The 24,747-nt window shown below is 34.3% G+C and overlaps 1 protein-coding gene across 1 annotated transcript; it reads right to left on the minus strand.

Annotated features, from left to right (window-relative positions):
- Positions 1–1,210: 1,210 nt before the first annotated feature.
- On the minus strand, positions 1,211–15,770 carry LOC127154736 (uncharacterized). The gene is made up of 6 exons (XM_051096484.1): positions 15,629–15,770; positions 11,003–11,585; positions 7,242–7,382; positions 7,045–7,109; positions 5,949–6,215; positions 1,211–2,317 (listed from the first exon to the last, which is right to left on the minus strand). The coding sequence occupies exons 2-6, from the start codon at positions 11,559–11,561 to the stop codon at positions 2,273–2,275; spliced, it is 1,077 nt and encodes a 358-aa protein (XP_050952441.1). The 5' UTR covers positions 11,562–11,585; positions 15,629–15,770; the 3' UTR covers positions 1,211–2,272.
- Positions 15,771–24,747: the final 8,977 nt, after the last annotated feature.

Here is a 24,747-nt window from a genome sequence, read left to right on the forward strand (position 1 = left end):
GGTAAAGTGATTAACATTTTTAATGATTCTGAAAGGGGGATGCAAACTTTTGACCTCAACTCTATATACTGTTATTAATATTAATATTTTTTAAACAGTTACATTCACAAAGTTTTATAATATTACTATTTCATTCTATTATTTTTACAGTATGTGGTAACAGTAAGAAAAACACACAGATCTGCATATAGTTTTGTGGAAAAAATGAAAATAGATTTCTGTATATTTATGCTGCTAATCGTTGCTGTTTTAACTTTTGTAACATTTTGCTTTAGTATAATGAAAATAAAACAGTCACTTGTTTAATTGTGTTGTCTAATATTAAACTTAATATTTTTCTCACACATTTAAAATAGGCTTTTTTATACATGAAAACATACAGCTGCATGGCCACCAAAAGGTATGAAAACCCATGTCATTTTATTGTTTCTATTATTATTTCACTTAGCATCCATTATAATCATAAAATTATAATCTCTTCTGCTCACCAAGCCTGCATTTATTTGATCTAAAATACAGCAAAAGCAGTAATATTGTGAAATTGTGAAATATTTTAAATATTTTGCTATTAAAAAAACTGCTTTCTATTTGAACATGTTTTAAAATGTAATTTATGTCTGTGATCAAAGCTAAATTTTCAGCATCATTACTCCAGTCTTCAGTGTCACATGATCCTTCAGAAAGCAGTCTAATATGCTGATTTGCTGCTCAAGAAACATTTTTTATTATCATTATGATCAATATTAATATTTGAGTAAATTTTTTCAGGATTCTCTGATGAATAGAAAGATCCAACAATCAACATTTATATGAAGTAAAAAGCTTTTTTAAAACTTTTTGGGGAAAGAAATTATATAAATTAATACTTTTATTTAGCAAGGGTGTTTCAAATTGATCAAAAGTGATGATAAAGACATTTATAATGTTACAAAAGATTTCTATTTCACACAAATGCAGTTCTTCTAAACTTTCTATTCATCAAAAAAACCTGAAAATTTTTTTAACATAATAATAATAATAATAAAAAAAATGTTTTTTTGAGTAGCAAATCAGAATATTAAAATTATGTTTGAAGGATCATGTGACTGGAAAACAGCTTTGAAATCACAGGAATAAATTACATTTTAAAATATATTCAAATAGAAAACAGTTATTTTAAATGGTAAAAATATTTCAAAATTTGACAGTTTTGAATCAAATATATGCAGTTTTGGTGGGCATAAGAAACTAAAAAAAAAAAAAAACAATCAAAAAACATTAAAAATCTTACAGACTGGTAGTCTGGTATATATGTGAGCTAAATTAAGCAGATTTAAGATGATTTTTAATCATTTCAGATTCAGAATATATAGGACACCTGTGTTGTATGGTCACAGCTGACTATTAAATAGGTGGTTAGATCACAGGACCTGTTTAGATCAAGATGTGACTTCAAACTCCAGGAATCAGCTGAAATTGATTAGCAATGCTGCTCAATGCAGAATGTGTTCATACAGGACAAACTGAAATGTCAAGGGTGGCTAATACAGTTCCAGACGCCACTACAGCCATTAACTAACAAATGCTGCCATTATTTCATGGCAAGCATTTATAAAGACATTATCTTTTCAGATGAGACCAAATGTCATTTTACTAAACAATTTTACCACAATGGCACAAAACAGAGCATATCGAAACAGAACCTCAATCATGCAGTCGTATGATGCATCGACTACCATCAGAACAAACATCTCCTGGTCCCTCCACAGACGAAACCTCCTCAGTTAAAAAGCATGACCTTTTAAAAACTAGACAAATAATACGTTAGTTGTGATCCATATCTTTCATTTTATAACAAAGTTTAATGTTGTTTAGCATAAATATCAGTTCTGAAAAGAGCTTACACACAGCATGAAGCATGGGGTTGGTATGATTTTAAAAAATGTTTTTAAAAGAATTCAAATACAATAAAAACAGTAATGCTATGATTAAACCTTAAAATAGCTTAATTATAATTTAAAAATAATCAGTCATTACTTCAGTCTTCAGTTTCACATTATCATTCAGAAATCAATCTAATATGCTGATTTGGTGTTCAAGACATATTTCTTATTCACAGCTTTTGCATCAGGTTTAACCCTGTTGCAATTTCTACAGTGGTATAAAGCTTACAGTATAAACAAACTACTAAACTACTGGGTTGCTCACAAAAGCAGCTACAAATATATCACAGTTGTTTTTTTTGTTTTTTTTAGTTTACCCTATTGCACTTTTGTCGTTTTTGACTTCACAGTCAGTCTGGGTCGCTTGTATTCTGTTCTTCCAAATCTCCAGGCACCTACCAGGAAATGAAAAACATGATATGAGAGATCCAACTAATCACTTACGATAAACCATTTAAAACGATCTACAAGAAACAGGAAACAAAATGAGGAAACAACTAGAACTTAATGGCTACTTTGGTTGAAAGAGATTGATTTCTGATGCACAACCTTAAATTTCAAAACTCTAAATTTCCTTCCCAGTGAAAAAAAAAAAAAGCATTTATTGAAAATAAGCTACAAAACTCAATGCTTCTGCAAAATTGTGCTGTTACAGACATAAAAAATGCATGACCACATTTACACATTAACCCATTTGGTAAACAGAAACTTGGCCAAGTCACTGTGCTTTAATTCATCAACATCTAGTGATAATAAGGCAAAGTCTGCCAAATCTTGTGCTGTTCCTGGTAGTGTGTAGCACCTGATACTCTGCATATCCTTCTGCAAGTAAGCGACTGAAGCTTATTTCAAATATTGGTTCATATTCACTAAGTGTACAAACATGCAAATTTGCAAAATCCATGGATGTTTTCACAAACAAATCATGATTCACCAATAGCTTTGATACTAAAATGTGTTTTACATTTACAAAAAAAAATGTAGGAACTGAACTTAAATTATGAACTGAAACCACGTGTATGCACACACACACACAAAATCACATACTCTGGGTGGCATTATAGATGTGTTAAGATAAAATTGAATGCATAAATATTTTTAATTTCACCAAATACAGTGAAAGTGTAAATAAAAAAATAAAAAAAAGCTGCATATCTGCGATATTCCTCTGCATATATAATGCAACACATTATAGTCTGGATTGTTTTATAAATCTGTCAAAATATGATGCAGACTTTGCAAACAGTTTTTTTTTCAAGAACAGGTGGTTAAAAATTATACTGGGCACATCAGCACTCTGTTTCTCATTTTACATATGTGACCCTGGACCACAAAACCAGTCTTAAGCAGCACGGGTATATTTGTAGCAATAGCCAAAAATACATTGTATGGGTCAAAATTATAGATTTTTCTTTCATGCCAAAAATCATTAGGATATTAAGTAAAGATCATGTTCCATGAAGATATTTTGTAAATTTCCTACCATAAATATATCAAAACTCCATTTTTGATTAGTAGTATGCATTGCTAAGAGCTTCACTTTGACAACTTTAAAGGCAATTTTATCAATATTTTGTTTTTTTTGCACCCAGCTTACTCAGCTTTCAGCTGATATATACATCTCGACATTTCGAAAAACTGACCCATATGACTGGTTTTGTGGTCTAGGGTCTCGTATGAAAACAATATGGACCATATAAGTCTAAGGACTAAAGAGTTTTGGGTATGACAAGCTTTACTAACATTAGAAGTGAACCAAAGGCAAAATTAAATAAATAAAATACATTATATGGTAATTCAGTTTCAACTCAACTTGAGGTCACCAGGTCAAATTTTTTATTTTGTTAACATTTTCTCTGTAGAAAGACAAACATACATAGTTGATAAAATGTTTTTTTCTATCAGCTCAATTGCTATGAACATACCTGTTTGAGTGCCATAAATACTCTTTTTATAAAGTTGCCATGCCTGTAACTTGTATTCAAATACGTAGTATGTATGTTTCGATCACTGGCAATGGGTAAAATGCAACAATTTGAACATGGAGCTGCCTTGAAATCCCCATATCTATTTAAGTGAACTAAATGGGACCTTGAAAATTAAGATTTCAAAAGGAAAGTTTATTAAAGGGGTCATCGGATGCCCATTTTCCACAAGTTGATATGAGTCTTTAGGGTCTTAATGAAAAGTCTATAATATACTTTGGTTAAAAATTCTCAGTGGTTGTGTAAAACAACACCCTTTTTACCTTGTCAAAATCAGCTCTACAAAAATCATCCCATTCTGGTCGAGGTTGCTTTAAATGCAAATGAGCTCTGCTCGCCCCCGCCCCTCTTTTCTCTCTGTAGAGTGACCAGCCTGTTTACTTTAGCCGCATTTACCCGCGTTTAGCCACTAAACTTGCTAACTAGCACATTATTAGGAAAGGCGATCTGAAAGGACTGTTACAACTGATCTGAGGTAAGACGTTCATGTCAATCAACTATCGTGGGAGCGGCCTCTGTGGGTGTGACGCCACAATGACAGGCATCTGAGAATGGCTCGATTTGAAAAAGGGGATATTATTTTTACAGATTAATTAAAAACCACTGCATGGATTTTTATCATTATAGGGTAGATGTGTACATACAGTGCCAACACACATTAATGTTCAAACAGCATGTAAAAGTGAACTTAGCATCCGATGACCCCTTTAAGAATGAGAATCTAGTATTACAATATCTTGAATACTTAGAGCTACAAGCATGCAAACTTTGGAAAAGGCATATTTCTGTCAGGACCACTATCGTCAAAATGATAGACAGTTAGCATACAGTTTGGTTTGGCGGTATGGTTCTGTTCTGGGCAAAAACTCTCTGCCCATCCATGCAGCATGTCATAAATGAGCAGGGAGAGCAGCAATAATAACCCCCCAGCGTAACAGAACAGAACAAAGCAGATATCATTAATGTACTTGATGATATTTAAGTATAACACATAATTCAGATAAAAGGAGTCTGATTCAATGAGGAATATCAGAAGCCAAGTCCTGACTGTGGCGAAAGGAGGAGTTGGGGATGGAGAAGGGTGTTTTGCTCCTGAGCAAGCAAAAAAGCTGCTGAATAATACCTAATAGTGCTTATATAGGAATGCCGTGATGGGTGTCGTATAGGTAGATGTGATCAGCTGGGAGTCAGCTGATGCGAGCTTGACTCACGTGACCTGCCAGAACTAATGCTGTACGCTTAATTTATGGCACTCAGACAGCCATGTTCTATTAAACTGCGTTCTATGCAATTTCTAGTTTCAGCATTATTTGTTCTTCAAATATTTCTCTTTAAAACAAAAAACAGTCAGCTATATGCAAAATGACCCACATTTGGTTTTTGGCCACTGAAAATGTGTACAATTTACCTATTTATTAATGGAGCCATATGTCCATATCTTTGGGGCTCAACCACTGAGTGTCTATAAATGAAGATTTTAAAAGAAAAGCTTGTTAAGAACCAGAATCTAAAAGAATATTAAGATATCTTTAATACTTGCTGAGTTACATGCATGCAAAAAACACAGAAGTGCTGTGTGCCGTGCTTTTGCCATTTTTAAACTGTTACCTTTAACATAAAATGAGAAAAAGATTGCTAAAGTTAAAAGATTTTACTAATAGACCTACTAATCTCTGTGTAAAAATAAAATAAAGATGCTGCAATCTTTCTGAAGTCATTTTTACATGCTGTAAATTGGCTCTATATCTCACGTCATTTTGACACCCCTTTACAAAAAAGTCGATTACTCAGTAAATATACATTTGAGACATTTAATATTTTGGCTTTCATTACTATTTTTGTTTGTCTTTCTACAGATAAAAATAAAAAAATGAGCCAGGGAGCTTTAGTTAATTTGATACAGAATGACTTTATGAAATTATTTATTGGCCTTTCATGGAGAAAAAAAACATATTGGCTTTTTAAAAGAGCTCAAAAAGAAAAATGTGCTTTCATGTAGCATCAACCATTTGCACTTTTTTGCGGCCTGATCTGTTTTTACCTGTCTGTGGGCCGCACACATTTGCGTGAAGGAATCCTGGAGGTACTGATAACCAAACCCCATGATTCGACCGACCGTCTGGCTGCACAGTCCAGCCACTTTGGCAGTGAAGTCCAGGGTGAAGGCCAGTCTGACCAGGTCAGGAGAGGCGTCTGTGGTCTGGGGAAGAGGACTGGGGATCTGAGCTATGTAGCGATCAGCGAGCTGCTGGAAGGAGCTGTAAGATAGTTTCTTGAGGAAGTCTTGGACACTCTTGTTCCTGCTTATCTAGAAAGAGAATTTCACAGCAATGGTATGAGGGGATCTAGCAACATTTATTGCTGTTTTCTAATAAGCAGGATTACATGACCATTTTTTTTGTGACTCCGGAACACAAGACCAGTCATAATGGTCAATTTTATAAAACTGTGATTTATACGTCATCTGAAGGCTGAATAAATAAGCTTGATGATTTGTTAGGATAAGACAGTTTTGGCTGAGATACAACTATTTGAAAATCTAGAATCGGAGGGTGCAAAATAATAAAAGTATTGATAAAATCACCTTTAAAACTGGAGCAATGCATATTACTAATCAAAAATTACATTTTGATATATTCACGGTAGGAAATTTACAAAATATCTTCATGGAAAAGTATCTTTACTTAACATCCTAATGATTTTTGGCATGAAAGAAATAAAAATTTTAATTTTGACCCATACACTGTATTGCTGGCTATTACTATAAATATACCTGTGCTACTTAAGACTAAGTGTAGCAAAAGAGAGACTTTTCAAGGCACATGAACCTAAAATAGCAATGTAAGAAAATTAGTTGGCTGCTGGGTTAATTATCCATTATTACACAAAATAGAAATCTAAATATTAAATATAAAACATGAATAAAATTATACAAAAATATCTGATTGCAGAATGCTGTGACTGAACACTCACAATAAATGTAATACAATGTGATAATTTAATAGTTATTTCCCTAAAATGAATTCTGCATACAGTGAATAACACAGTCAAATGAACTGAACGTTATGTCAGATGAATAAAAATTAAACTTCAGTTATAATTCTTTAAATTCAATGAATCAAGGTTGAAATTCATACCTTTTTATCAATAATATCTCCGTGTTGCTTCAGCAGGCTGATAATCCTCTCCGTAGTGTCATCACCTGAGGAGACACATGCGTGTACATTTGCAATTTGCAATATGAAGCTTAAATTGAAATAAGCTTTGAAAAATAAATAAATAAATAAAGCAAGATCCCCAGGATATGTTCTGCTTGTTTCATAGAGATGATCACCTGAAAAGCTGCAATCTCCCACAGAAGCAGCAGAGGACAGCGGTACTGAATCTTCATTTGGACTGAACTGAATCTCCTTTACAATTAACTCCAATTCTTCTGACACTTTCTCAAAGTATGTGTTATTGGAGTCCACGCTGCCTACAAACAGAGGAAAGGAGACAAGAAATCATTCACATACACTGTTGTTTGGACCAGCGATACATTAAAGGAGAAGTTCACTTCCAGAATGAAAAATATTCTGTTAATTTACTGCACTAAGGGTCTTGTGAAATGATCAATAAAAATGTATATATTTTCAGCAACAAAAATCTTGCACTAGCTCAGCGATTGACATGCATGTCTTTATGCATTACGTAATCAAGCTGGAAAAGTCACACGCAGTTGCCCTAAAAATGTAGGGTAGAGCAAAAAATTGCGAGAAATGTTGACTTTCTTTGCATGTTCGCTTTGTAAACACTGGTAACGCTTCCACCTACATCATGCGTGACCTTTCCAACATAATTATATCATTCGTGAGATCAGGCATTTGTGGTTAAAAGTATATAAATTAATCGATCGTTTCACTAGATAAGACCCTTATTCCTCGGCTGGGATCGTGTAGAGCCTTTTGAAGCTGCATTGAACCTGTTGGTCCCCACTGAAGTCCACTATATGGAGAAAAATCCTGGAATGTTTTTCCTCAAAAACCTTAATTTAATTTTTGATTGAAGAAAGAAAGACATGAACATCTTGGATGACACTGGGGTGAGTAAATTATGAGGAAATTGTTATTCTGGAAGTAAACTAATCCTTTAACATTTCAGTTTACAGGCCTGTTCACACCAACATAAAAGGCACAACACTGCTAATTTCCTCTTGTGATTTGTCTGTTGAGACCAATGTGTGAAAATAGCAGTTGGGCAGAATGAAAATGCAAATTCATTCCCTGGAATTAGGTGGAGGTTACAGAAAAGCAGAAATACCCCAGTAAACAAAGTACAGCACTTCCATTTCTCACACCCACTTGTCACAAAGAATAAAGGAAGTCAAATATCTACAAGTTCAGATTTTGTAATCACTATCATGTTTATCAGACTACACCAAATATGAAAGTACAGAGAGAAGAAAAGTGATTTTTAAAAGTGATGGCACTTCTACAGATCTAATAACAGGTCTGTTTACCAGAACTGAACTCTGGAACTGGAGCTAATATTTCTGGTCTCCCACATTCACATGAAAAATTGATGGAATGAAAGCTGTCTCTACTCAAACTAAAATGTTTTTAATGTATTAATGTTCTTAAAGGGATAGTTCACCCGAACATTCTGTCAATTACTCACCGTCATGTCATTCCAAACCTGTAAGACCTTTGTTCATCTTCAGAACACAAATTAAGATATTTTTGATGAAATCAGAGTGCTTTCTGACTCTGTATAGACAGCAACAAACTACTACATTCAGTTAAGTTGTTATTTTTGTTTTCTTTGCACACGAAAAGTATTCTCATAGGTTCATAAATTACGGTTGAACCACAAACAATGTCCTTACTACTTTACTGGGCTTTGAATGTAGTTGCTTTATTGTCTATGCAGGGTCAGAAAGCTCTTGGATTTCATCAAAAATATCTTAATTTGTGCTCTGAAGATGAATGAAAGTCTGAAGGGTTTGTGATCCAAGATGGTTTTTTGTGTCATCCAAGATGGTTTTTTGAGGGAAACATTTCAGGGTTTTTCTCCATATAATGGACTGATATGGTGCCCCGAGTTTGAACTTCCAAAATGCAGTTTAAATGCAGCTTTAAATGATCCCAGTTGAGGAAGAAGGGTCTTACCTAGTTATCAGTTATTTTCATAAAAATAATACAATTTATATACTTTTTAATGTCATACGCTCGTCTTGTCTTACTCTGCCTAAACTGTTTTTATTCTGGTTCATGACAGTTAGTGTATGTCGAAAAACTCCCGTCTCATGTTCTCCCTCAACTTCGAAATGATCCTGTATCACTGTTTTACCTTTTTTGTTGACGTTGTTTGATCTTTTCATGTTCATTTTGCTAAGACAGGGTCGGTACTTCTGCAGCGATGTAGGATGATTTTGAAATGATTTTTGAAGTTGAGGGAGAAAATATGATTGGAGTTTTTCGACATACCCTAACTGTCTTGAACTATAATACATAGAGTTCAGGGAGAGCAAGACAAGACGAGCGTTTGAGATTAAAAAGTAGATAAATCGTATTATTTTTATGAAAATAACAGATCGTTTCGCTAGATAAGACCCGTCTTCCTTGTCTGGGATCATTTACAACCGCATTTGGGATCGTTTGAAGCTGCATTTAAACTGCATTTTGGAAGTTCAAACTCGGGGCACCATATCAGTCCATTATATGGAGAAAAATCCTGAAATGTTTAACTCAAAAACATAATTTCTTTACGGCTGAAGAAAAAATGTCATGAACATCTTGGATGACAAGTGGGTGAGTACATTATCTGTACATTTTTTTTCTGGAAGTGGACTTCTCCTTTAAGCTAGAATAATGGCCTATTCACACCAAAAATGGTATCTACAAAAATATCTATAATGACAATTACATTAGAATTCATACCGACACATGGTAACATTCTATTTATTATAAGCTTGCGTTGCCTTTTTCTTGTCTGCCGCTTTAAATACTCTAGCTCTTTAAAGATAGTTTCTGATTGGCTGTCAATTCTTCTATCGTTTATCAGCTAGAAAAATTGTTCTAAAGCGATTCTAAAGATATCGTTCTTTTGTTTCATTATCATTATAGCTGTGATGTGGACTTCCCTAGTCTCAGAGTTATTATAATATAATAATAATATAATAAATATAATAACAATTATTTAACTTTAGTTATCGTTCTTTTTGCGAACGGGGTAGTTCATCCAAAAATGAAAATTATTTACTCACCCTAAAGCCATCCTAGGTGTATATGACTTTCTTTTTTCACATGAATACAATTGTAGTTATATTAAAAAATGTTCTGGCTCTTTTATAGCTTTATAATTGCAGTGAATGGGTGTTAATATTCAAAAGTCCAATAGAAGTCCAATAAAGTGCATTTGTCCATCATTAAAAGTGCTCCACACGGTTCTGGTGGGTTAATAAAGGCCTCCTGAAGCGAATCAATGTGTTTGTGTAAGAAAAATATCCTTATTTAAAACTGTATATACTGTAATCTCTAGCTTTCGCTAACTGTCTCACGTGCATCATCTTGCGAGAACTAAGTATTGTTTACAGGAGCAAAGGAAGCAAAGTTTCCTTTATTTAGCAAAGGAAATCCGGTCTTCTCTTGGCTTATATCAAAATACTCCATCATTTGTCTTTACCAATCATCTTTTTTTATACTTCTAATTCGTGACTGGTGTTTTGTTTTGCACTATCCTCTGTGCTTCTGCATTTATCACTTCTCTTGGAGCTTACGCTACACCTACATCCTACTTTATCTGCTGGATTGCCACTGTTTTGTGTACGCACGTACGACAGTTAGCGGAAGCTAGTGATTGCGGTTTAGAAAGTTTTAAATATGGATATTTTTCTCAGTAAAACACATTTTTAAATTTGCTTCAAAAGTCCTTTATTAACCCCCCAGAGGCTTGAGAGTGAGTACATTTTTATTTTTGGGTGAACTATCCTTTTAAGTGGCTAATTCTTCATGCTGACCGTCATTAGTGGCCGAACTATGAATTTGCCAGACATGTTCACTTGTTTTTATTCACATGGATGTTAAAACTGTCTGACCCATCGACTTCAAGACTTACCATCTGAAAGCTCGTCCACTCCATCAAGTACAAGAGGGGAGTCATTTTGTAATGACTCTCTTTTCTCATCATTTTGGATGGTAAAGAAGAGTCTTCTCAGAGTGTGTTTTTTCCTCAAAGTCTCACCATGACCAGATGAGCCTTTATAAGAAGAGCGAAGCCCCTGTTCTTGTCCAGACTCTGTTTCTGTAACTTGTTCTTCTTTCACTTTGGGGTCAGTCTTCTTCTTAGAGAAGAGGTGGAGAAAACCTCTGAAGAATGATTTGGTTCTGCCTGGTGCTTTCCGGGTCTCAGCCCTTGTAACAAATTCTGATGTTGTGCATGTAGGGCACTCGTTGGTCTTCAGAAGCCTCTCTATGGACAGCCGGTGGGTGGAGGTGTCGCTGGACGCCCGTCTGGACTGCTTTCCTCGTTTAAGCCATTTGAGTTGTTTCACCTGATGTTTCCTGCTTCCTTCATTCAAGCTGAGGCTCCGCTTGACGTACGTCTCTAACAGACATTTAGCACACTTCTGATCCGACAGCAGCAGCTGAGAGTTACGAAAAGTAAGCTTGGACATGTTTGTACTCTACATCCACAATGTCTGTGAAATAAAACAAGATGAGTAATACCGTTAGAATCACAATACATGGTTTTTATACACACAATTAAACAAAATCTGCTCTATGGTCACTTATTTGTTGGGGGTAACGCATTACAAGTAGCACGAGTTACGTAATTAGATTACTTTTTTTCAAGTAATTAGTAAAGTAACACATTTTCAACACGTTTCAATTTACAAGAAAATATCTGAGTTACTTTTCAAATAATGCCAGTTACTGTGTTTTCCCATTTACTGACTGACAAGTATTCTGTCCCCATGTTGAAAAAAATCAGAAGTACAAAGGCGTTGTGTGCGCTCTATAAATGTGATGTTACTGTGGTTCTAGACTAAATGTGAACATGCATAAATTTATCACTCACAAAAAAAAAAACAGATTCCGTATTCTCAAAATAAATTAAAACGTGAAATGCAAACTCAGAATGACGCAAACATGCAATAATTAAATGTTAAATAACATTTTTTGGTGAGAAAGGCTTTTGCATTTGCTAAAAACAGATTTTTTAATATATAAAAAAAAACAAGGAAGCCCTGCCCTGATTTAAAATGTAACACAAAAGTACCGCAAAAGTAACATAGCACATTACTTAAAACCATAAAAAGTAACTAAGTAGTGTAGTTCATTATTTTTAGGGAGAAACACAATATTGTAATGCATTTTTTAAAAAAGTAACTTTCCCCAACATTTGCTCAATTTGCTTATTTCATCCCAAGTTCTTCACTGACACAAATGAAAACATAGCAAAGATAAATGATGAAGGGCATTAGCAAATGTTTCCAACTCCATTGTCCATTTCCATGTTTCATTTCCAAATGTTTCCTCCAGGCAACACAGCCTATGTTTGTTCTTTTTAATAAAATGAGAAACCCATTTAACTGATCAATGCTATCTCCGTAAAGAAAAATTCAAATACTAATAAATGAAATTACAAAAAAGTGGTCATTTGTTTCCACTTTCAGGACATGTGCACATGTCACATTACTCCATATTTTCTCCAAAGAAAGGTGAATTTTTCATCAATTTTCATGCATATAATTGCAGACAAAAAATCTGAGTCACCTTCACTGGTTAGTAAAGAAGTATTTTCAAAAACTTAAAATATATCATCAAATATACAGTGGGTACGGAAAGTATTCAGACCCCCTTACATTTTTCACTCTTTGTTATATTGCAGCCATTTACAAAAATCATTTAAGTTCATTTTTTCCCCTCATTAATGTACACACAGCACCCCATATTAAAACACAGAATTGTTGACATTTTTGCAGATTTATTAAAAAAGAAAAACTGAAATATCACATGGTCCTAAGTATTCAGACCCTTTGCTGTGACACTCATATATTTAACTCAGGTGCTGTCCATTTCTTCTGATCATCCTTGAGATGATTCTACACCTTCATTTGAGTCCAGCTGTGTTTGATTATACTGATTGGACTTGATTAGGAAAGCCACACACCTGTCTATATAAGACCTTACAGCTCACAGTGCATGTCAGAGCAAATGAGAATCATGAGGTCAAAGGAACTGCCTGAAGAGCTCAGAGACAGAATTGTGGCAAGGCACAGATCTGGCCAAGGTTACAGAAAAATTCTGCTGCACTTAAGGTTCCTAAAAGCACAGTGGCCTCCGTAATCCTTAAATGGAAGATGTTTGGGACGACCAGAACCCTTCCTAGAGCTGGCCGTCCGGCCAAACTGAGCTGTCGGGGGAGAAGAGCCTTGGTGAGAGAGGTAAAGAAGAACCCAAAGATCACTGTGGCTGAGCACCAGAGATGTAGTCGGGAGATGGGAGAAAGTTGTAGAAAGTCAACCATCACTGCAGCCCTCCACCAGTCGGGGCTTTATGGCAGAGTGGCCCGACGGAAGCCTCTCCTCAGTGCTAGACACATAAAAGCCCACCTGAAGGACTCCAAGATGGTGAGAAATAAGATTCTCTGGTCTGATGGGACCAAGATAGAACTTTTTGGCCTTAATTCTAAGCGGTATGTGTGGAGAAAACCAGGCACTGCTCATCACCTGTCCAATACAGTCCCAACAGTGAAGCATGGTGGTGGCAGCATCATGCTGTGGGGGTGTTTTTCAGCTGCAGGGACAGGACAACTGGTTGCAATCGAGGGAAAGATGAATGCGGCCAAGTACAGGGATATCCTGGACGAAAACCTTCTCAGAGTGCTCAGGACCTCAGACTAGGCCGAAGGTTTACCTTCCAACAAGACAATGACCCTAAGCACACAGCTAATAATGAAGGAGTGGCTTCACAACAACTCTGTGACTGTTCTTGAATGGCCCAGCCAGAGCCCTGACTTAAACCCAATTGAGCATCTCTGGAGAGACCTAAAAATGGCTGTCCACCAACGTTTACTATCCAACCTGACAGAACTGGAGAGGATCTGCAAGGAGGAATGGCAGAGGATCCCCAAATCCAGGTATGAAAAACTTGTTGCATCTTTCCCAAGAAGACTCATGGCTGTATTAGAACAAAAGGGTGCTTCTACTAAATACTGAGCAAAGGGTCTGAATACTTAGGACCATGTGATATTTCAGTTTTTCTTTTTTAATAAATCTGCAAAAATGTCATCAATTCTGTGTTTTTCTGTCAATATGCAGTGCTGTATGTGCATTAATGAGGAAAAAAGTGAACTTAAATTATTTTAGCAAATGGCTGCAATATAACAAAGAGTAAAAAATATAAGCGGGTCTGAATACTTTCCGTACCCACTGTATGATAGGAAATTACAAAAAACTGCAGGTTGCCTCAAGGCAACATTGTATTGTAATGGAATCACATATGGCCATACCAGGCTTATAGGATAGAATACATGTATATGATATTTGTAAGGAAAACGTTAGAATTATCTAAATGTATTTGCATTTTTGCATGATACTGTAATGCATTTATAAGAATTGTAATTCATATACAATATCTGCACATATTCTACTGTGATCAAGTGCTTCCTCAACTTTCACAAGCAGTGAGGAAGGAGAATCCATGCATGTGCTTGTGTGTGTATGTGCATGCTTGTAGGGATAAGTTGCATATTAGCATAAGGTTATGATAATTTAAGTTATTATTATTTTTTTTTTACTTTGAAACAACACTAATTATAATGTTTTGGTATAATAACAGATATGATAGTTTGGTTATACTTTTGACCCACAATGGTACAGTGTTGACTGAAAGCAACATGTGGGTATGAAATCTTACTTTTTGTTAAATATGAGATGTGCAATACATCAAAAATGTGATAAATCTATTGGTTCAAATGTCTGATTAAAGAAACTGATGTTTTAAATCACTTTTTTTTTTTCTGCATGAAAATATCAAATGTTTCATTTTGTCCGTTTTGGTACAATGTTGCCTTGAGGCAACAAACTTTTAAAAAATAAATAAATAATAATAAAAATGTGTATTGATATTGTTATAGTGTCCAATTTTAAGCAGGGAAAAACATCACAAATATTTTTTTCCTTATTTATATCATAATGCGTACCATAGAGAGTTAACAGAAATAAAACACTTTATATAAGTTATAACTTATAACTAACTAATCTGCCAAGTTTTAATAACATAAATATTCAGTTAGTTGATTATTTTAACACATTTAGTCACACCAAATTAGTAGAGTTGGTTAATAACACCACTGTATATAGCAAATAACAGGGTATTTTTGGCTTAATACAGTCCACAGAATAAAATTTAGTGATAAAATGGTATAGATTCATGTTCTGAGCAAACCTAAATCTAACAGTTAAAATGAAAGTATACACTTAACTGTTAAAACGGAAGTTGGGTACCCATAGGTCACGGCTGCGTGTCCAAACCCCTACTACAATACTTTGGTATTCTGGATATTGTAAATTACGGTTATAATTTAAAAAAAATATTTTAAAAGCAATCACGTTTTGAGACACAGCCTTGCCTTCGGAATCTACCATTACTGTACATATACACACACTCACTTCGTGTCCTATTCATTACACGTATCGCTAAAGTATTAGTTAAGAAAAGTTAAATTAAACCTCACCTTTAAGGATGTAGACCACCGTTGGATGTAGAGATCGAAAAACGTTCTAAACGTTCTGAAAATATTCTAAGTGAAACATCACATTATAAAAGTAGAAGTAACAGGGGGAAAAAAACTTCCCTGCACTGGCACTGCAGTTCACGATTACAGCAGAATCACGTGACTTCATGGCCCACCCACTTCATGAATATTCATTAACCGCATGAATATCACAATTATTAGCCTGCAACTTTGCAGCAGCAGTTGAAATATAGAATTGCAACTGGATATGGATGTAGAGGTAGATCTGCAAAATACAATTTTCTTTAGCAGACATGAGAAAACACTACATGGGCCACATTGTAGACTCTCCACATGATGGCGCTATTCAATCATATTTTATTTCCTTCACATTCCTAACAGAAAAGCCTTAACTGCCCTGGTGAAAAAAACAGCATATGCTGGTAGGTATGTTTTGATGCTGGGATGCTGGTTAGGTAGGTTTTGATGCTGGTTTATGCTGGTCCTTAGCTGGTTAGACCAGCATGGACCAGCAAAGGACCAGCATAAACCAGCTAAGGACCATCTTAAACCAGCAAAGGACCAGCTTAAACCAGCATCAAAACCTACCTAACCAGCATATGCTGGTTTTTTCACTAGGGTGGTTTCCTCTGTTGCCTGAAAGACATAAAAAAGCATCTTTGTTTACCTGTATTGGATTATTGAGAGAGTTCAGTTTTTTAGTTATTATCTTCTGAGTGAAAAGAAACTAATGTGCATTGTAAAAATGATGTGGGATATGTTAAGCAACCTGCCACATGGTAGTACTTAAGGTTTCGTTCAAACAGTGTATTGCATTCATGTTATCACATTTTTTTAAGAGTTGGCATGTAAATTCTATGGATTCAGCTTCCGGTTTCATCCGACCCTGGTGAAAAAAACAGCATATGCTGGTTAGGTAGGTTTTGATGCTGGGTTAAGCTGGTCCTTTGCTGGTCCTTTGCTGGTTTATGCTGGTCCTTAGCTGGTTTAAGCTGGTCCTTTGTTGGTTTTTGCTGGTCATGTTGCTGGTCAAGGACCAGCATGAACCAGCAAAGGACCAGCATAAACCAGCATCAAAACCTACATAGCTACCTACCTTTTAGCTGTACAAAATAGCTTGTTTTGCTGCTTGATATTGCAAATTGGTGTGTCTTACCATATTATTTTAATGTGTTATCTTAATTATAAACACTGATTTGTATTGCAAACAGTTTTACCGTTTACTGCACGTTGTTATTCTCCTTATCTCGCTAGAGTGAACCGGAAGTCTCGTCCATAGGCTTACTTCTGTAGTTCTGAAATTTGGTTATTTCCTTCTCTTTATGCTCAAGATAAACAAACAACTTCATCATCACAGGCTCGTCAGGCTTTAGAAGTGTCCATGAACTCAGTATCACAGTGCTTTAAAATCCTCTCTAAAACTAATTTGAAATAATCGCTGAAATATTTAGAGTGTAATCGGGTCTATTCATCAGACTAGGCTCGGTTAGTTCCTGACCATCCTTTAAATTGACAAACCGTCGGACACCTTATTTACTTATTCCGTTCCATTCTGATAACATCAAAACACTTGACAACTTGATGACTGCAGAGTCCTATCACAGCAGAATTCAATCTGGCTGGCGAAACATAACCTGTGCTTACAAAGACCCAGGCAGAGCAGATATTCAACTTAAATTCCCTTTAGAGACCATACGCAAGTCAAAATAGGGCTTATCGTGAGATCCTGTGTCTTTTTGGCATCTTTCGAGAAGATATAGGTCAGGAAACACCATGTTACCTCTAAGTCACCCAAGTGAATAATTCACATGAGTTTAACTCAACTCCAGTAGTTTAATTATTCAGAAGTAGGTTAACACTAATGTTAGATTTGCTTGATGTTGGTCAGCCAGGGAGCTAAAGGGGACATCCTGCATTCTGTATTTAAATCAATAAACACAACATACATAAATCTACTGACTATTTATAGAGTTTTAAGTGCGTGCAGTGAAGGGGTAAAATTCAAAATGCTTTTGATCATGAGATTGTATTGTGATTCCTAGTACAGAGCATTCAGAGCATTATTATGGAAATCACATACTTTAAAATATACTTAAATGTGAACTGGATGTAATGTTTTGGACACTTAAAGGTATAGTGCAACCAAAAATGAAAATTGGCTGAACATTTGCTCACTCTCAGGCCATCCAAGATGTAGATGAGTTTGTTTCATCATGGGAACAGACTTGGAGAAATTTCATCACTTGCTCACCAGTGGATGCTCTGTAGTGAATGGGTGCCGTCAGAATAAGAGACCAAACAGCTGATAAAAACATCACAATAATCCACAAGTAATCCATCAAACAACATTTTGTGAAGTCAAGCTGTGTGTTTGTATAATACAAATTCATCATGAAAGTATTTTAGTTTAAACCATAACACCTGGCCAAAATACATTTATAATCCAGTGAAAAATTTCATATTCTGTTGTCCTCTCACATCAAAATTACCCACGTATTTCTTTTCATATTTTATATTTCTCTTGTAAACAGTGCTTGATCTGAGCATATTTCTCTCCTGATTCAAATGAGACAACTTTTTCCCTGGAAGAAGCGTTATTATAGACTATGATTTTAGTAAAAATTAAAGTTAAAAACATCATGATGTATTTTTTTTCTTATAAATGCTTCACAAGACATTAATTGAGGGACTGGAGTTGCGTGGATCACTTGAGTGTATACCGTTTAGACTCTCATTCTGACGGCACCCATTCACTGGCAGTACACTTTGAAAGACAATAGAAATCATTATGAAATTACATAGATGTACTTCACACTTGCTTAAAGGAGAAGTCCACTTCCAGAACAACAATTTACAGACAATGTACTCAACCCCTTGTCATCCAAGATGTTCATGTCTTTCTGTCTTCATTCGTAAAGAAATTATGGTTTCTGAGGAAAACATTTCAGGATTTTTCTCCATATAATGGACTTCATTGGTGCCCCGATTTTGAACTTCCAAAATGTAGCTTAAATGCAGCTTCAAAGGGCTCTAAACAATCCCAGCCACGGAAGAAGGGTCTTATCTAGTGAAACGATCTGCCATTTTTTCGAGAAAAAAAAAATGTGTATACTTTTTAAGCACAAAAGCTCATGTAGCACAGGCTCTGGGATGCGTGTTCACGATGCTATGAATTAGTGATGGGTCGTTCTTGAACGATTTGTTCATTTTGAACGAATCTTTAATGTGACTCGGGAACAACGAGTCGTCTCAGGGAGTGATTCATTCAGTCGCGCATGCGCAACATCCTGTTAGGTTCTGTACTGGAATCAGTTCACCTGTTTCGAGTCTTCAGGTTTTTCGAGTTGTTCGTTCATCTTATGGGGCTGTCACGTGATAAACGCATGATTCGAACCCAAAAACTTGACAAGAAGTGAGGTGAGCTAATCATAGACTAAAGACCCAGGTGAGCAACGAGTTAATCTTTTCTGTTTCTTATAGCATTATAGTTTTGTCTTGTTTGTAGTGTGATCAATGTTTGTGTAAGCAGTAGATGTGTTAGGGAAGTAACACGTAACATTTTAGTTATATTTTGCTAAAATGAACGAAATGACTTGAAAAAAGATTCATTCATTTTGCTGAACGAGACTCAAAGGTCCGAGTCGGTAAAATGATCCGAACTTCCCATCACTACTACGAATCACATCTGAGTTCATTGTCTGTGTACTCCGGCTCAAAAAGGTAGAGTATGTCGAAAAACTCATCTTATTTTCTCCTACAACTTAAGAATCGTCCAACATCGTTGTACCTTTTTGTTTGTAAAAAGCGTTTGACTTACTTGCACTTTCTTAGTCTTTGTGCGTTCACTTTGTAAACACTGGGTCTGTAGTTCTGCCTACGTTCCGCCTACCTTTCGACGTGATTCAATAGTACATGAACGCGCATCCCAGACCCTGTGCTACACGAGCTTTTGTGCTTAAAAAGTATACAAATTTTTATTTTCCGAAAAAAACGAGCGATCGTTTCGCTAGATAAGACCCTTCTTCCTCGTCTGGGATCATTTAGAGCCTTTGAAGCCGCATTTAAACTACATTTTGGAAGTTCAAAATCGGGGCACCAATGAAGTCCATTATATGGAGAAAAATCCTGAATTGCTTTCCTCAGAAACCATCATTTCTTTACGACTGAAGACAGAAAGACATGAACATCTTGGATGACAAGGAGGTGAGTAAATTATTTGTGAATTGTTGTTCTGGAAGTGCACTTCTCCTTTAAGTGGGTCAAAAAACACTCAAGTTCAGCTATATGCATTTTGCAATTGTAAATAACATGCAAAAATCAGATCGCACTTATATATTATTTCCAGAATAAATGCATTTACTTGTGTATTATGTAATGCATGCTTAAGTGTATTTCTTTTTCACAAGAGTAAGTCATCTAGCTTTCTTTTGCCTACTGTTTTGTGATTACCACAAATTCATGCACATTGTAAATTTTTTGCATACTGTGTAATAGGAAAGTAGGTATATTTGGATATGCGTAATGCATTCTAGTTGGCTTTATAATTTAGGAACGGTCTTTTTGTTTGGGTTCTCATGGCACGAGCTAAGTGTCTTCCATGCTCTTTTTAGCAAGGCAGAAAAATGACAATAGAAAGTTATTGAACGGTACAGATTAGGAAGGTGTGGAAGACAGGACAGATGGAGAAAATATGGAGCAGTGGAGAAAGATTGATGACCTTTAGAATGATGAATGGTGCACCTGGGGCTAGAAAACTGATGGACGATAACACACACACACACACACACACACACACACACACACACATACAATTAGAAGAGCCAAGCACAGGGCGGCTGTCATGTGAAGAAAGACTGACAAAGTGGAGAGCTATAAAATGTTAAGCAGCCATGACTCATGATCGTCTCTGTCCTCAGATGTGCTCTGATGGTTAAGAATACATGAGAACAGGTAAGCAGAAGTGAAGAATGAAAAAAAGAAAAGAAAAAGACTGACTCACTCTGTGTTTCCCCATGTTCTTACTGTCAAGTGAGGCTATGCTTAGAATAGCATAGTTATTTTACAGTATGCAGTATGTACCTTGGTGTAAAAACAATTTTCACTCAGAAATGTCACAAATATTTAAGAATCACATTGAATGAAATTACAATTTTTGCTGCGTACTGTATACTCTTCAAATTTTCTGTACACATGGAATACTGAAGTGTGAGGTATACAACAGAGCACGTTTCACTGGTAATACATCCCAGAATGCAATGCATCAATATAAATAATATCAAAGTACACTGTAAAAAACAATTAAAAATCAAAAAAACTTAAAATAATCTGTTACCTGGCTGCCTTAAAATTTTAAGTTCAGTCAGCTCAAAAAAAGTTTATTTAAAGTTTATTTATTGAAATGTTAAGTTGTACTAAGTGACAACTTAGATATTTGAGTTGAATCAACTCAAAATTTTAAGGCAGCTGGGTTACTTACCCATCTGTTAAGTTTAGCAAACACAAATATTTAAGTTGTTACTTAGTACAACTTAACATTTCAAGTTGACTAAACTTATTTGAGTTGACTGAACTTAAAATTTTAATGCAGCAGGGTAACAAATTATTTTAAGCTGACTCAACAAATTGTGTTTTTTATTTTTTTACAATGTAATATTTAATATATCTTTAATATATCTGTATAAGATCACTGGGTTTTCTGACTTGCACAGACAGTCTCTCTGTGTGTTTTAATGTTATATAAATATTACAGTATAGCAACCAAAAAAGTTGGAGTTGAATTAATATATTATGTATTAAATATATTAAAATATATTGGAGTTGAATAAAAATATTGTTATTTTCAAATGCACATGGTTTAAACAAACACTCATCCATTTCCTCATATAAAATATACAGGATAATGCAGTTTGTTTGACCAAACCATATACATTTAGTGTGACACATCATATTAATGTATTAAAATATAACAGCAGAAGAAGAAAAATGTCAATATATAGAAAAAATAAAAATAAAAATATAAATATAAATAATATCAAAACAAATATTTATATTTTTAATATCTTTGCTGAATTAAATGTGCAAAAACATGACAGTTAGGGTCATTATAGTATATTACAATAAAAACTAAAAACATTACAAACATTTTCAATACTTTAAAAAATATAAACATCACTGTGAATCTTTTTTTTTTTTTTTTTTTTTAATTTCAGCTATTTTCCAAGGCAGCATTTTTCATTTCTCAACTTGAGTACTATAATAAATAAAGCTAAAACTCAAATAAAAATAATAAACAAAAATACAAATTAAATAAACAACAACTACAAAATGACAAAAACATTTAACAAAAATGAAATTAAATAAATTCCAAAAATAAAAACTGATTCAAAATATTAATAAACACTATAACAGTATCTTAATAATGCTAAAATAACAATGGACAATGACAATAATGTAGCATATCATAATTTGAAATATTAATGGATTTATGCTTTTATTATAAAAAAAAAAAAAAAACAGTAAGATACAGTATACTACAATTTAATTGTACATTTACAAAAAACAAACAAACAAAAAAACATGTTTAGACAGGGTGGTTTTCGTTACTGTATTACAGTAACACATAGTAAAGACCTCACATCAGTGTTTTGTTCATGTGACAGTGGGCATTAAGGCCTCTTGAGGGATGAGATTTTGTAAAACACAATTAAAAGCACATCAGTACCTGCTTTCTAGAAGCGTCTCTCGGTGGAGGGAAATCCTCATCAACATGACCTACATTCAGTGGCAGTGGGTGGTGAGCAGTGAAATACACAGACCTCAGGCCCAGTGATGAATGAAAACAACCAGCGCCACTGTACCACAATACTCACAAACCCATGTCCAGGAGGATAATATATTATAATATAATATAAATATAATATAATAAATGGTTTTGACCAAAAATATTAAATATTTATTTAATGAATAGTAAAAGTTAGTTTTAACTCATGTAAATATACTTATTATTATTATTATTATTATTATTATTATTATTATTATTATTATTTTATTATTTTAATTGCATAATTACGTCATATTTTTCCATTATCAGTTTGACTCATTGGTCATGGGACTATAAGTCAAGTGTTTTGAAAGATTAATGTGGAGAGACTAAGTTTAGCAGAAAGAAACAAGAAAGAATTTCAGCTGCGTCTCTTGTCTGCTCGATCACAATCTCTGCGTATCACATTGCTTTCAGTGACCAGTCAACAAGTCAAAGTCCACAAGTCCAGAGTCATGGCCAAAATCTTGCTGTTCTTTACAGACAGTAATCAGCAAGGCAATCTCACGTACCCAGATCTCCTCAAGTCCTCCTCCAGGGTGCATTTCCTGGAATCGCCATTTGAAGCCTCATAATATTCTTTAGGGGTTTGTTGAATAGTATGTCACTGAACAAAAATCAGAGATCACAGCAGTGTTTCTTTAGTATCGATATACTATTATACTTTCTGTTAATATATATATGTATGTATTTTTTTTGTTTTTGTTTTGTGTTTTTGTCATTTTATGTAATTAATTGTCTAATAAACCTGACATTTTATATTATGAATATTGTTGGCCCTTTTTATTTTATATTTATTTTATATCATTATTATTCAGTTTTAGTTGTTAGTTTTATTTAAAAATTACGTTTTTTTTTATTGTTTTGTTTAAAGTAACAATGTTTTTTTTTTTTTTTTCTTTTTCTTTCCCTTTAGTTTTACTTTTAGTTATGACAATAACCCTGGTTTTCCTTCACACAAGTCCTAGACAGATTTGTAGTTCTGTGAACTGTGAAATGTCTGTTCCAGCTCATTGTGAAATGCTGGACATGCGGCTGGGATTACAACAATACATTTTTAAACAATCCTTACCATTATCTTTCATAATCGTGTTTTGAGGAGATTATTTTGTGAAAGGAAAATCCTCACCCCCAACTGACCTTAATGTTTGCATATGTATGTTTTCAGCTGGCTGATATACTCTGACAGAGGTTATTTCTGGGCTATTATTTAATTTAATTTTTATTTTATTTTTTTATTTTATCTGGATCCAGCTGATATAATGAAAAGGAAAAGTACTACAAAAATACCAATCAATAATGTAATAAAATTTCTGAATGTTACAAAATAGCATATTATATTATATTATATTATATTATATATTATATTATACTGTATCATATTACATGATTTAGTTATCTTTTACTGTTTATTTTAACCCATTTATTTCTTGTCATGACATTACTTTTTAATGTACTTTTTTCACAGCTATTTGATGTGACTGATTTTCGAAGGCTGGTTTAGTGCCAGCTCCGATGGTTCAGAGGATTTTTTCCTGACTCGTTAAACTTTCATGAGTTCACTCCATCTTTAACGAGTCTCTTTGATGGAAAGTTCCGTGTATCTGCAGAGACCAGAGCGTTGAGCTGGGTTGGTTTCTTGTAAAGGAAGGTACTGGTTATTTTTGGCTTGGTGTATCTGGTTAGAGGAGCACACTAGGAGGCCAAAATCAGCAGTATTTATTTAGTATATAGTAAGTATATATTTGCACACATCCATTCTATGCAAATATACTTTATGTGTAGAGTTTGAAAAAAAAAAGTGTCCAAAATATATTTTAGATATACAATTTCCAAATTATCATATAAATTCAATCACAAGTGATGCAGTTGAATGACCAAGGCAACATTAACTATATTTAATACAGCTCTCCTAAAATTATACTAGAACTGTATTTATTTTAACTCAATAACCATACATTTTCTGGAAGAGTAATTAAGTTAAAAAAATAATGGTGGCTTCATTTGGTGAATTTCATTTCTGTTAATGGCATAGCAGCAGAATGACATTTATTTTAAGTTCTCCTTAAGTTACACTACCATTGTAACTTGGTAAGATTTTTTTTATGTTTTTACAAGATTTTTTTTTTTTTTTGCTCACCAATCCTGTATTTATTTGATTAAAATCACCACAAAACAGTCATACTTTAATATATTTTCAAAAGTAATTAAATATATAGAACTGATGAATGAATAAATTTGAATTTCTTAACAAAAAAACAAAAAACAAACAAAAAAA

This window comes from Labeo rohita, chromosome 23 (genome assembly GCF_022985175.1).
Source record: "Labeo rohita strain BAU-BD-2019 chromosome 23, IGBB_LRoh.1.0, whole genome shotgun sequence".
NCBI lineage: Eukaryota > Metazoa > Chordata > Actinopteri > Cypriniformes > Cyprinidae > Labeo > Labeo rohita.